The following is a 15,588-nucleotide window of genomic DNA, read 5'->3' on the forward strand; positions in this document are numbered from 1 at the left end:
GCTATGGCGAGGAAATCGATGCGTCGTTTATGAATATCCTTTTCCGCGAATTAGGAACTCGGGTGTAAAAAAGGAGAAGCATTTCGCGAAGAAGCAAATCTTAGGCGAGTGCGACGCCGACGACGGAAGATGTATGCAGCTTTTTGTCTTATCGTTTTATAGAGTCGAACGTTGCCGGCGCACCGAAATGATTTTATCGCGTGACCCGCGACAAAACTAATGGATAATAATAAAATGTGATTTTCCAGCCAAGGTACTAAAAGAATGTTTATCTCGGCGTTGTCGGGCTAATGCCGACGTTTATACGATCGTTTCACGACCGAAAAATGTCTGGCCGACGGACGTTTTACGGGTGCCCTGGCACACGATAAACTCGACTTCTACTACTTGCGCCGCGGCGCATAGTATCGGTCTCTTCTCTTTCTAGATCATTAGACATACTTTTACGACGTCGGAGCACATCGCACGCAATAAAAAACTTTTTAATCTGAAACGTAATCGCTCTCAAAGAATATACGATCTCACAGTTCGTGCAACATTTTATCGCGGAGTTTTTAAAACGTTCATCGCGTATTATCAAATGACATTCTTTATCGGCCTTTAAAGCAAGAATTTATCGAAAAATAATAGCAGTTTATTGCGATAAACAGTGATACGCGATACACGCAAAATATGAGAAATATTTTCGGAATGGCTTTGATCTGTTTCACAATTGATCATTTGTATATTTTCACTTTCCTTTTCACAAAAAACTAATAAACTAATATTACAAAAATTTAGATACTGTTTTATGAAAATATAACTTTCTCCCTTTCTCTCTGTAATTTTTATAAGCCAAACTTTTTACAATTTATCTCATAATTTAACTATAAACATACAAAATTAATACAAATTGATAAATAAGAGAGAGATTGCATATTGTCAAAACAGAATATTACATCAAATTTTATCAACCGGAAATTAATTTTTTTAAAGAGAAGAATTCACAATAAAAGAAAATAAGTGTATAAATTACTTTCATGGACAGATAAAAGCGGCCCTTTTCGAGAAAGGAACAAAATGTAATCCGGAAATGAGCGTGAGTTTGTCGCTCTTGCGATGAAAAATTAAAATATGCAGAAAAACGTAGGTACGTACAAGAGACTCGACGATTTTACAGTTGACAGGTACGACCACTTTAATCTACAAACGCAGGTTGGGGCACCACTTTACGCACGTACGCGCACGCTCTCCGGTCGGACGTAATTTAAGCTAAATATTATTTCGCCGACGAAGTACGGGTAATTTTTGATCGAATTGTGCATTCGGAATTACTCTTATCCGGACACATTGTACCTCCGCGCGCAACTGTCGTTCGACCGGAATTGCTCGTAACAGGTCCATTAGTCGACCATGGTCGCTGCATATGCAGGAAGTGCACATACATGCGCACAACAGGGTCGCGACTTACCGCTTTTACATACGCGACAATGCTTTTTATACAATATGCTGTGATTTTTATCTCGCAAACTTACGGTGTGACTTTCACACACTCACCACGAGAATGTGTCATACGTTTATCCAGAGACGCGGGTGAATAACGTAATTATTATTATGATTGGTATTTCGATAAAAAATAAATAGAGTTATAACTCGCGATAATGAGAGAAGCTGTGAATTCTATTATTCTTTTTACTCGCCTTTACAAGATATAAAAAAATAATCGCGTTTGAATATGTTTGCAATAATATTATTTTTGACATCAGGATCAAAACTCAAATCGTGCACGAGTGAATCAGGAAAGATTTATAACACGAAATGCTTTTTCAAAAATTTCCGGACGGAATCTTCGAAACTTCCGTTGTATACGGAAAAACAACGCCGGTTAAATCTCGACGCAGCAAGTGCCGAGTCTATTTTGTCGGATGCAGCAGTTTTCGGTCTTCCGCCGCTAAAAGTGACCGTTTGCTCGATTCCATTAAAAGTCGATGAAAAGAGAAACAGAGGAATGGGATAGAAATAGGAAATGGGTTATTCGCGAAGGAAGGTAGTCTCTGCAACTATAATACCGTCAGCTTGATCTGGCTAGTCAGCGATTCAGATAAATCGAACGAGAGACATAACAATACTACTGTCATCTAATTTTAATTTAATTTTATTTTTTAATTTAATTTAATTATCCGTGTAATTTATTGTTATATTTATTTTGTTTCACTCTTCGATCGTGATTGTCCAATTTATTGGACATTTGTCCAATAATTTGAGGTAATTTTTAAAATAATCCATCCTCTTCTATCTACTAAAACCATTTAAAATCAAAATATATTAAATTATCTTTCCATGTAACGCGCAAGTAAAAATAAATAACCTATGTGTGATTTTATAGATTCTCTATATATGAAAATGACTGAAATTACTAATGCCGAACTAATTTCTGTTTAATTTGAATAGATTGAAATTAAGCTGGTATACACATATACACTCACTGGCCACAGTCGCGAACGCATCTAGCGTAGGCTATTAACCTATTATAGTCCAATAATTGATTTATCATATATGACTGTTAGTTGCAAATATAACAAGGTATAATCTTTATAAATTTGGTTAAAATGTGATGTGATATTTTTTATACAGCACGCATCGAATATTTGAAGGTTAATTTCGCTACTGGCATTTATTTATCCGAAATTCCTTCGCGTCGGTTATTTTTCTTTCGCGAATAAATCATTCTCGGTGAATCGGTAAAAAAATCGCAGTTGAGACCGATGAGTGTGATTTCGACGGGAACGATAAAGGAAAAGCATGTGAGAGGTGAAAAGGGGGATACGTTGTCAAGGCGGGAGTAATAGCTTGACTCGAAAAATATTGAAAAAGCTTGCACGTGCCCGCCACCCTTTCCTGAGAGACTCGCCCGGGTGGGTTGCATGCGAGCCAGAGAGTGTACACAAAGATTAAACGCCGGTGAAAATTAGATTGCGAAAAGCGAGGCACGCCGCCGTTGCATCCAGCGAAATGAATGTCAGACCAGTTTTGGAGAGAGAGAGAGAGAGAGAGAAACTGAAGAAGCACTTCGCGGGTGAGAGGAGGAAATGCCGCAGGAAATGAAAATAGTAGAATAGGACAAAGACTGTCGGGTTGATCCTCGCGTATACCCGAAAAGTTATCCGTGAAAAATTATGTGTGCAACACACGGGAGAGCATTTCTCATCGCGTAATAAAGTCGATTCGCGATGGACCAAGATGAATAATGCAGATAACAGAGATGTAAAATGTTTCTAATAAAATGTAAGTGTTCGATATCGCATTTGATGCCGCGCACGGTTATACGATATTCGAAACGAATTTTATTCTATACAGCGCTCGCGATCGCGACTTGGCGCGAATCAATCGCGATCCGTATAGAAATGCGCGACGGCAATATCTCATACTTAAAGTTTATAGCTATTCGGCACGGACTCAGATAACTTGGAGAAAAAGTTTCGCTCCCGGTGTCGGCATTACATTTTATAGCCCGCCACGTCGTAATTGAAAAAGTAGCCGATAACGGAGCAATCTGCATGCAATTTGAATAACATTACGCGTTACTGACTACCGAACGTATTATAAAATCGATTCGACACTGACGCGCCCGCGCGCGCGAACGATGCTTCGCGACATCATGAAAAAAAAAAAAGATCGCGAGGGAGAGAAAGCCGTCGATGGTAATTAATTTATTCGTAGGATTGGCGAAGATATAGAGTGAACGGCAATTGCCCGGCCGTCGAGGCCGCGCTTGTAATGCTTCAATCAATTTCGTCACGCGGTAAATCCTCCCCTCAATGTGGCGCCCGCGCGAACGTTACTATCGCTAATTAATATCAAAATACGGGGCGTTAAAGCCGTGATTTTCAGCGAGGAACCGCGCATCGGAAAACACCACGCGCGTTGTAGGAATATTACTGAAAATACGCGGCAATTATATTAACGCGGGGTGCCGCGGCCGAGTTTCGGTGGCGAATCACGAAACGAATACGGGATGCGTTTAAACGGATTCTGATATACGTTCGGCCCCTAAATAACACGGCGTGGGTGGCGCACGCAGGGCTCATTTATGGAAACGAAGTGGGGGGAGGGTAATTGCGGATCGGGAGTCATTTCGGGTGCTCGCCGGCACTACGACCGAATTCGAAAGAGGACGGACTCCACGGCAGCTCGTTCGAAATTTCGTCCGTGCCGTCCGTGCTGGTCGGATCGATACGCCGTGTGTGCAATTTCCGATGCAGCTGCAGGGTCGACGCATCGGTGCCATCTCACTCCCACTCTCTGGCCGGCTCGACGATGATTGTAAACGCGGTCATTTATGTGTAGATATACGCATAGGATGAGTTCGCGCATCAACGAACGATGATGTTAGCGGGGTTGAAGGGCGCCCGCAAGGGCGAGACGACCGTAGAGAGGGCACGGGGCGACGGTGCGTTCGATAGGCAAATGCACATTCGCAAAAGCAGGTTTATCATAAATAATTGCGTAGACCTTATTCGCATTTTGGTATCGAAATCCCAGGCTCGCGCGCCGTCCGATCATGCGTGCGATTGCGCGACCTCTCTCGCGTCCGGCCGCACGGCAAATATTAATTTAATTTAAATGAGTTTCCATCCGTGCTCTCTTCTGCGTGCTGATGTATACACATTTCGAACTTGGTGGAGGTAGGTAGGCCGAACCCGGTGTAAAGGCGAGCTTGTATCTCATTGCTCGATATGATGTGTTAACAACGAATGGAATCTGTGGCTGCGTTAAAATAATGAAAATTTCCATCGTTTTTGCAGGTTACATCGACGTAATGCGATACAATGCATACGCTTATTTGAATAAATATTCAACATAACAAATGTAATTAAACTGAAATTTATATAAAATTAAATGGGAATATGATACCAATATTTTTCTTACATTCGGCACTTGTTTCTCACGCTCAGCATTTTTGAGTAAACACATTGTTAATTTTAATTAAAATTTTCAAATTATAATTTGTGTTACGGAATAAAAGGAAGCTGAATATTTGTGCAGAAAGAATTAGCGCGAATAAAATTCGATGATAAACAAATTAGATACAATTCGCAAGGATATCATTAGACAGAGAAGATAGATCTTAATTCTAAAAATAGAAACAATAATTTATTTTATATCGCACAAATTAAGCAAGAAATCAAATACGATTACCTAAATTTGCAAAAGTAGATCAAACTAAGAATAATCCGACCTCGTCCTTTTCTATTTTACGGTTTGCAGTTCGAATCGGACTGAAAAGACATTTCTCAGACGTAAATACATATACTGAAAATATTTTTGTGGACTCGACAAACACGTTTAATGCTTCACATCGCTTTTCGCCGTTGAATTAATAGGAAGAAATTACATTTACAACTCTTTCGTATGAAAAACGCCATGTATTCTTTATTTGGCTCGTCGCTAAATGTCATTCCGTCAACTGCGAGCGTTTCAAGATTTTAATGAGACGGCGCGTATCACGGTACTTTTTAATTGAATCACAATATTTCTTTTGACACAGCCGGCACGGCTAACGAAGGACGGTCGGCTGGTCTCTCGCGGTTCCAGAACCAGCGTCGCACGGTCGGAAAAATTGCAATTTACTCTCCTTTGGAATTAAAGCGTCCATTACAGCGGAGCCCCGTATCCGACGGCAACGCCGTGCCCGGTTACTCCTCTATCCATCGCCTACCGTCGCCGGCACTTTAAAACCCCTTTCCGCCCGGCATTTCCGTTACCACCTCGTTCGCTCTTTCCTCCGCGATAAAGTTACGCTTCTAAGAAAGGAGCGGACGGAGAACCGACTCCGGCGACGTCGGGAGCGATTTGTCAACCGGGAATTATCCGTTTCCCGCGTTCCTTTAATGAGATAAACAACAGTGGCGGCGAGATACGCCGGGGGACGTGAGGAAGGGAGAAAAGAATAATTCCCGCAGCGACACGGGAAGATACGACGGAAGATTCTTCCCGCGTCTGTTTAATTTATTCACTCGCCCTTCTCGTTGGAGAGGAGTGACCGTAATCGCGAGACTCGACATGATGTTTTCTACATCCGCGATGTTATCACCGGCAACACGGATCACTGCTTTAAACTTTTCTTGCGCGAGATGTTTCCTTTATTTTTTTTCAGATTCAAGTTCGTTTTATTAAATAAATAAGTCCGAGCGGCTCTGATCTGCGCGATATTCGGATATGATATAATAACGTTTCGTTGAGCGCATGGAATCGTGACTTTCGCAATAGTAAATACATCGATGCGTGCGCTTCACATTATAGCATTGCGAGAAGTCGTACGAAGTCATTCAACGGCCGTTACGATACGTATGCAAAATACGACTGCGTTTAGCCAACTTGGAGAATTTCCATTAGTTCGGAAGGAGGAGGGCGAACGATAGTACTATAAAGTGGAAACTCGCGCGGAGGCAAAGCGGGCGGGTCGAGATGGGGCGGTGGGCGCGATACTGGCTTGTTTTGGAGATACCGAGCCGTCGAATGATTTCGAATCAACGCGTCTGGTAGCGCGTATAATTCAATTTGAATATGTATACGGGCCTGCGGCACGAACGGGTCGCACAACTGCGTTCCCATCGGCGCTCGCGTAATTCCCGCGCGCATACATAGCGCGCTACTTGCCGCCGTGCTCTCGCTCGCGTAATATAGATATTGCCGATTCTCTCCCGCCTCTTATCCGCCTCCTGCTCGTCGCATCGTCTTTTCTTTTTTCATTTGCACACCTCACCACCCTTCCTGTGTCCCGCCCCGTGCTCGCGCGTCGGCGATGGCGGCACGCGTTTCCATCGAGGATGGATGATCGGTTACCGAGCACGTTTCGTCGGGATACTTTAATCTCTCTCGCACGCGCGCGATAATACATGTCGAAGATATCTCTATAACGCGCGGCGTGTCATGAATTTTTATTTCTTTTTCCCTCTCGTCTCGACCCGGGGCGGACTTTCAGGTGGCGTCACGAACGGTTTCTTTACGAGCGGTGTGACGCTTACGGCACCTTTGGGGGCGCGCAACCTCCCCTCGTGTCTACCGAGCATCCCCCCTCCCCCCGTGTTGCGGGGGCGTCTTCACGGGTATGTAAGTCCGGGAGTTGGTGGGTGTGCGAAGCGAATGTCGACGGGCCTGCGTTGAATTTATGCAGATGTATGCCGGCAATATTCTAAATACGGTAGGTAGGTACACCCCGCGCAGCCGTCCTTCGTCGCGCCGGAACCACCGCCGGCGGCGAATCCGAACGCGATCCACCGTCGCCTCCAACTCATTGTAAAATCGCAGTAGCGGCGGCGACGACGCCTCCGCGGCGTTCCGACGACATCTTCGGCGCAATTAACGTTTCTTAGCCGCGCTCGCGTTTCTCCGAGTGTCCCGATGACGACGACGACGACGACGACGATTTCTTGCGGCATCCGGAGAGAACAATCGAAGTCCCAACGGGAGAATTCTCTTGGCGGATTTAGCAAACTTCTGCATATTCACGAAGTCTCGTCGTGCGCGTTCGAAGTCGGTTTTGAAATATCCAACCCCGAAAAAACCGTGTACACATCTTTTTATAGTGTTTTAAAATTACCGTTCAGACGGTTCTTTTCGTGCCATGTGATTACATTTTAACTAATAAATGTCTCGTCAACAATAATAGTTTATGTAACTAGTATTTGCTAACACTGCTGATCTAAATAGTGATGCGCAATTTTACCGATAACCTAAAATTGTAAATTTGTAAAATATTAACTATATACGTGACAAATCAATGTTCCAATTCTAGAATAATTTTAGATCAACTAAAAATTGCAGAATTATTTCCAACATTTTTCTCTATCAATTTTTCTTAACATTATTTTATATTATTTTTAGAAATTACTGTATATATTGTTTATTCGACAGTCAGCGTTAAAAGAATAAATTTGTTAATTTTATTTGCAATTTATTTATATTTATTTATCGAAATTCACTCGATTCACTTAATTCTACATTAAATAAACTGTTTGTCGTCATTAAACTTTCTTTAACTCACTCATCGTTTAGAAACTCATAGACGCTGCACTTAACGGCGTCAAGGGTCGAAGTGGATGAGGGGTAATGCCTCGGCGAATTTCGACGGTCGAGTGCACTCTTGCCGAGCGATGAGAAGGCAAGGACGACTTTCAATTTACGCAAGAACCACCGCGTCACGTATGCGCATAGATTAGTAGGTCGCCCCGCGACGAGCAAGGGCGACGTAGACGTAGCGTCCTAATCAGCACTTGGCGTTTTAACGCGGTTAATTGCGCTTCAATTAGCCGGGGGTCGTGCGCCCTCCCGTTCCCCACCTAGCGAGAGAGGACTTTCTTGCTCGAGCCGTTGCTCGCGCGAGCGACGCGGAGGAACTTTCGCGATCGTCGGACCGTAGCGTGCAATTAGGTGCAAAGTCCCGTGCATTAAGAAGACCGGCAAGAACCGTTAAAAGACATTGCCGGCAGAAGATTAGTCGACGATAACGTCGGAGTTACATTGCCGTTAAAGCGACGCGCATTAGCGTAATGCTCGAGTATGTTATTTTTCCCCCGGAAAAGACAGCACCTCACCCTCTGCCGTCTCTCGTTATGCGTGCGCACGTTACTCGAGTCGGTCGAGTTATACGAGCGCGCACTAAGGCGAACTAGAACAGGCGAGCCGTATAGACTCGTCGCCGTAAGGCGGACGTGAGAAATTACAGCGTAACCGTTTCGCCGCACGCAATGTCGAAGCGAAGGAGATCGAAACGAAGCCTCGAAATTCGCCTTCTCGTGTCCGCTGCGGCGGGCCCCGGTGCTATCGGCCGCGAAATAAATCACAGAATCAATTCTGATACATACAGGGTGGCGCCATAAATAAAAGTGCGGGGCGCCAGATACCGCGCAACGTAGATCGCGGTGTCTGCATACGTATACCGAGCCGGGGGACGACGGAAACAAATGACAGCGCATAAGCGGGTGGAAACACTCGAAAGTCGGTTGCTGCTGCGGCGTCCGACACGGTGGCCGCGGCGGAATTTGAAATTCAAAGCGTCGGGAAAGCCGGCCGATAACACGGGGAAAGAGATAGATGGAGAAAGAGGAAGAGGAAGCGAGCGCGGAACGGTCGCGGGACCATGGCAAAAATACACATTAGCGGATTTGAAATTTAGATACCGGCGCGGCCCGCCGAGATTGAGCGGTACGTGCTCGAAAACAGGCCGATTTACGGGCGCGAGCCCGCTCCGCGCCCGTGCGGGCGCGTGTCTCGAAGCGCGATTCCGAGCCTGTGATCGATGTTACGTGCGCGAGGTCCACTACTTTTGACCTCGTTCCCTCGTCCTGCACGCGGAGAGTGTATTTTTGCCAACGAGCCGCGCCACGGTCCACGCTCGTTACTTAGTTTACGTGTGCGCGAGCGCGAGCGGCGTCCTAGATGTTAGCCGCCGCGGATAACATCGGACGCCGTCCCCGCCCGCGCTCGCCATCCCCCCGCGGGAGCGGTTGTTTGTACTTACTTGTCATGTACGTGATGTATTGCGAGTCGCTGATGTTTCCTGAAAGAAGCTCGTTGAGTCAAGTCGTACGTAACGTCCCGGCAACGCCTCGCGAGCCCAGACACGGCGCGTGCCGTGTACCGATGCGGCCTTCGTTGTCTCATTTCGCGAATACGAACACCATGACATCGTTTCTTGTCAACACTTTGATATATAGGCCACTTAACTAACGATTTTATTCATCTATCCTGCTCCTTTCCGTCATACTTTATCTTACGATACAACGCAAGTTAAATCTTTCATCTTTGCACGCTAATTAATCTCCGCGGGAAAGGCTAATTTTACGCAAACGAGGGAAATGATATATTGAAAGCTGGATGATGTTCATGTTTCTCGCATTTACCATCGCAAGTATCTATATCCGGTCCAAGTCCACAATGGAGCAGGAGTATATGGAGAGCGCTTTCGATATCCTTCTCAAATTTCATCGCCACACTCCGCCGTCTTCGGAGCCACGAAGGCATGCTATCGACACGCGACTTGCATCCCCCGATAATACAGTCGCGTTCTCGAGAGCCCGCGCCGATCTCCCGCGGCTTGGAATATTCGCGTGTGTGAAAGCATCGGGGCATAGCACGAACCCTCGGGAGCACGAAAAGGGGCTTGGAGGGTTGGGGGGATAGTAGGGCATTCGATGGTTTGCGAGCGACTTGGTCGACGGCGGCGGCGGCGGCGGCGGCTGTCGTGAAAGCTCTCGGAAAAGCGTGAAAACGCGGGGTACGTTTCGCATGCATTACCGTTCGCAGAATATAACCGTCGTCGGCGTCTACGGCGATCGCGATATTTTTACACTCGATATTTAGTATTCATTCTTGTATGGTCGTACTACCGTGTTCGGGCGAATAAATGAATCACTAATGACGCGTTTTAAAATTCAAAGTATTCGCGTTGGGAGAAATCAGCGAAAAATTATGTCTTGCCAAAATTATATGAAAATCGTGCAATCCGTTTATATTCTTTATTAATATATTATTAATATTATTTATTATGCATACGTATTCTTCATTATAATTGATGTTATTTTAATTATATGTTTAGAGAAAACGCCGTTAGCTAAAGTAGATTACAGATTCAATAAACTTATCAAATATTAGAGATATTGAAGAATATTAAAGAATAAGTTCATTAAATATTAGAGATTTCATTCAATTAATCATTATTTAAATGAGCAAAGTAAATTTATTCTACAACTTATAATGTCTACAGTATAAAATATTAACAATAAAAATAATTTAGAGATAATATTTATTACATGAATTTTTCAACATTAATGTAGTTCATTTAATATTTGTGGCTCTTACGATCACTGAGTTAAGCAATTCTAATTCGCGCTTCAAAACTTCACCTTTCTTCGATTAGATCCGTCATCGTTGCGAGATGTAATAATACTCAAAGATATGTAATCCACTCTGCGGCGTCACTGTCATAATAACGCAAGTGCGTTCCTTCATGCGTGAAACTTCCCACGGAAGCAAACAAGCAGATGCATTCCGAGATACGCAATCGCGACGTCACCATTTCGGCGTGCACGTTAACCTAACCACTGTTATTCCATCTTGTTTGCTCGACGGCGATATGTCGCCTCGTCTCATCGTCGAAGATTCTCCGAATAGAACGGAATATTAATTTGGCGAGATTGTGTGCGCGCGGGCGTACACGCACGAGGAGGCATCGGCGCGCTGCCTCTTCTCTTAGGGGTCCCGGTGGATGTAAATTAACTTTGAGAAACAATCTTGTCGTTAACTCGGCGTATAATAATGCGGGCGTGGTATCGCTGCTCTCGTTCTATCGCATCCTCGCTGCCGCTGGAATACCTGCTGCCACCGATATGCAACACCACGCGGTCCGATCACTCTCCCCCATTGACGATCCAAGTATTAAGCAACGTGTTTCGCCGTGTCTTTTATTCGTTCGCGATACAGCACCGTTCTCGCGTAATAATCTTCAATCATCCTCCTTCCGTTTCCCCTCCTCGATTCCGGGATTTATATTTCGCAATTATTCATCTGTCGTGACAGAAGTGGCACACGTCGTCGCATATTTTCCTCGATTTCACGCAGTCGTTTTAATAGCGCTCGTTAAAGTTGCCGCTCTTATTAATCAGGGCAACGACAGGGATCCCGTTGCCGATAAGGGAAGTATTACGTTCGTTTTATATTCACAAGACGTAAATATCTTTTTCCTCTCAAAGGGAAAAGGCAGAATTATGTGCCTGAATAATGTCAGTGTATCGACTCCCTCAGCGGCATTGCGCGGGATTATTTTCCTGGTCGTAAAAAACAGTTACGTGTCACAAGCGTACACGCTCGTGCGACGATTGTGGGATACGAAAATCGCCATCTCGGTAATTTAAAGAGATTTTTATGATAAAAAAAATCCAATTAAACTTCTTACCTCACAAATAATTTTTTAAATACGATGACGAAGATCACAGATTAGCATTACGACTGTCATAAGTAATTAATTAATTAATTAATTCGACGAAAATTAGATTTTGGTAATTTTTTGTAAATCAAAGAGAACGTCAGAATTTTAAAAGTCTATTTTTCCCACACACACATCACGATCCAACATTATAAAATACACAATCGGTATCAAACAAAGTGGGCAAACAGTTGAATTCACCAACGTGGGAACTTGAAAACGACCGCGTAACATGCATTTTATAATTAGTTCCCCTACCACGCGCGCTAACATTAAATTAATGCCAGCCCTCGGTGTTATGACGAAGTTACCACGCACGGTAACTCGCGAGCGTGATACGTCACGGCGTTGGCAGAGGAAATCCATGCGGGCTGGCATAATGTGAATCTATTACTCAACCCGAGCGTCTCGTTATCGCGAATTGGTGTGCGTCGTCTAATCGAATCTCAATGACAAAAGTAGCACTCCGTATGTACAAACCCTCCGGTTGTTTGTGTTCGTCAGAAAAATATCGACCAACGTCAAAATAGACGTCGGTTTCGCAAACGACAATATATTCCGACCCATTTTACGTTCCTGTATTGTTTACTTTGTAGCACGAGCGAGACAAGTTTGTCTGATAAGCGATCATAAGTAAAGATTGTCTGTTCCAATAACCGCATATAAATACGCTCGGTGTTGAAAAACTGATGGGCAGCCACAAAATACAATACCGAATGCGGATACGATGCGGAGGGGAAAAAGGATGGCGGGAAGAGAAATATTCGACTCGATGTATTTAAATAGAGCCTACGCCATATCTACGTCATTACTGTAGATGCATGTTGGCGTCGCGCACTCGGTATATCCGTATATAACTGACCTATATACGCGGGGCCATGGCACCGCGATACGTATCGCGATCACGTGTGTATGGGCGTGCAATCGTATTTTCGTGTGAGCCCGGGATCATGCGAGTCGGTTGCGCCCCGCGTAGAAAAGCGAGTTACGAAACGGGCGAGGTTCCTTCGAGAAAGCATACGAGCGATACGTCGACTCGCGACAGATATGAGATTCGCGCGAAGTCGAGGATTGGTTATTAATATCCGAGCCGGAAATTTCGCGAATTCTGGCGCGATCAATGAGAGTATTCCGCTGCAAATTGGCAGGCGTACGCGTATATACGTGTGCGGATGCGGATTTTTATTATTACTCATTCCGCGCAGTCCTTTCTTCATTGGCATTCCGGGGCTATCAGACCGCGTATTCACGCCGTCGAATTCCTACGGAACTGCTTTCGCTGTGTAAGCGAGGGATGGGGTATCTATCTTAATGGAAGCGAGAGGAGTCGTCGCTCGCGCGTCGGCGGAACTCAATATAGACGGCGGGGGAAAAATTTTACGACGCGTCTCTCCTCTCCGGCTCGACGACTCACTAAATCGCGGCTTATTGCGATATTATACGCGGGACGTGCGCGCGTACCGCCGGCGTAGAATGAATCGTCTCTTCTTCAAATACGAAACTCATTAGTTAGCCACAAAGTGTTTAAGATATTTAATGAAATGTAATCGTCCGATAATTTGTAGAGAGGTAACATGTTAAAAAATTGGGAGCAATGTGTGAAACGCACGGAGAGAATATTTGAACGGCTGGAATCTCGGAGGCGCAATGAGCCGGCTGAATTAATTCGGCGACGTCATCGACCGCTCGCCGCTATGCGATCGCGTTTAATGGCCGGCATTCTGATTTCACGTGTGTAGTTTATAGGATCAGTTTCTCATGGGGCCAGTGATATACAACGTTGGCGAGCACGGCGAGACCACGAGCCTGGCCGCGCGAATTTGCCTATTGCGTTCAATGCTTCTTAAACTACGCGGCAGTTCTGGTAGTTTAGCTATTCGGTGGTCTCAGGGTACCCAGGGGAGAGTAAAGTACGGCGGCGTGCAGTGACATTTTGCATCGCGTTTACGCGAACTGGAAAATTGTGGTAAAGATAATATTAATCTTTAATTTCAATCTTTAAATTATGGATAACAAAATATTTTTACAGAAGATATGTTTTGCTTTAAATGAGTTGGCGAAATAATTTATTTTGTACCAATTTATATTTGCATTAATAAATATTATTAAAATGAGAAACAGAACGGGGAAAAAAATTTATTTAAACGAGATTCGCGATGAAAAAAGCAATGTAAAAATAATATAACCGATTGTACAGTATTTTTTTCTCATTTGCGTCTCGCAATCACAAGGTTAATAGTTAACTAATCGTAGTTTAGCTACGATAATAATTGATAAGAGGAAAATTGGTCGTATCCAACTATATAGGATATAGTTATAATATTATCAGCGAAACTGTGTAACACGGTATACCTGTCGTATGTACTTCCTTCGCTCTCCCCTTAATTTCATTGGCAATATTCAGATCTTCACAAGTTCCTGAAATCCCATCTATCCTACCTTCCTCCGTTCGTCTTTCTCGCTCCCGCGCAATTGCTGTGTGCCGAAGTTTCAAATTAATTGACGTTAAACCTGCTTCGCGGCGCTTCGGATATGGCGATATGCGATCAATATAGACCAATATACCACGAATGCATCATGCGAGATAGCTTGTTTGTCAGTTCATTCATAACACCCGGGCTTATAGCACCGTGCACATTTGCATTTATCCTACAACTTAAAATTGCAAAACTCTGAGCGAAGCAACATTTGCAGATTATGCGATACGTAGTTAAAAAGATATGTTTCTGTTACATTTGTAATAATATTACTCGCTTTCCTCATCTATTTCACTCATCCTTTGTGTAATCATTCATTTCCAAGAGAAAGGTACAGTTATAAATTCGCGAAACAGTATCGATCGGCCTGAGAAGCCCTAAGTAATCACCTTAGACCGCTTATCGGTAAATGCACCGTTATATTTATCATCCCCGGGAGCGCAAGGCTAATAATGGAATAACGCTTAATCTATCTGGATACGTAGCCAGCGTTTGACACTTGGAGATGCCGTAATCTTCGTTAACGGTGGATTTCGTTCGGGATTCTATAACCACGAGGTCCTTGGAGCGTGTCCGACAGTCGGCGTGACAGTGGCTCCAAATTTCGCGGGCGAGACAAGGACGGACCGATTTCAATTGTCGTCGCCCGACGTCGTAGACGTCGACGTCGTTGTCGGCAGTTCCACGCTTCGAATGGGCCATCTCCGCTATCCCGGACCGCTAAGAGGGTGGAATTGATTAAATAATTGGCCCCTTAGATCGGGGGGCTAGTTTCTGGAATGAATACGCTGGCGCACGGCCAAATCCCGATTCCGAGCTCCTGAGGAACGCAAGGAAGAAGGGGATGAAACCACCAATCCGGACAAAGTGCCGCGAGGACAGTAGATGGCTTAATAATGGTTTCGATTGGGAATGAGAAATCTGCTTGTCACATCGATTATTAGTTTCGAGAAGTTAGCACCTTTCCTATCGCGCCTATGTGCTGTCGCGCGCGTGTGTCAAGTTTCTAATCTACCAGAGACAGTAGAATAACACTAGCCGTAACATATCGATTAATCAAGAAGCGAAATTCTCGAAGAGACGAGGGAGAGACGCCTAGTTATAATATTAACTTCCGTTTTCCGCTCACTATTTTCAATCAATTAA

General features: G+C 44.4%; 1 protein-coding gene and 1 long non-coding RNA gene across 8 annotated transcripts in view; one reads left to right on the top strand and one right to left on the bottom strand.

Moving 5' to 3' along the window:
- Lar (tyrosine-protein phosphatase Lar) overlaps window positions 1–15,588 on the bottom strand; it is a 375,895-nt gene that overhangs the window by 116,942 nt on the left and 243,365 nt on the right. For 6 of the 7 annotated variants that reach the window (XM_067357826.1, XM_067357827.1, XM_012371241.2 and 3 more), the window contains one exon: window positions 9,503–9,541. The exons of the other annotated variant lie outside the window; for it this stretch is intronic. In XM_067357826.1, the coding sequence (XP_067213927.1) occupies window positions 9,503–9,541 (39 nt within the window). The remainder of the gene's footprint in view (window positions 1–9,502; window positions 9,542–15,588) is intronic. 7 annotated transcript variants of the gene reach the window in all.
- LOC105674736 (uncharacterized) overlaps window positions 1–15,588 on the top strand; it is a 246,038-nt gene that overhangs the window by 103,086 nt on the left and 127,364 nt on the right. The window lies entirely within an intron of this gene.

The sequence above is a fragment of the Linepithema humile genome, chromosome 6 (assembly GCF_040581485.1).
Source record: "Linepithema humile isolate Giens D197 chromosome 6, Lhum_UNIL_v1.0, whole genome shotgun sequence".
NCBI classification, from domain to species: domain Eukaryota; kingdom Metazoa; phylum Arthropoda; class Insecta; order Hymenoptera; family Formicidae; genus Linepithema; species Linepithema humile.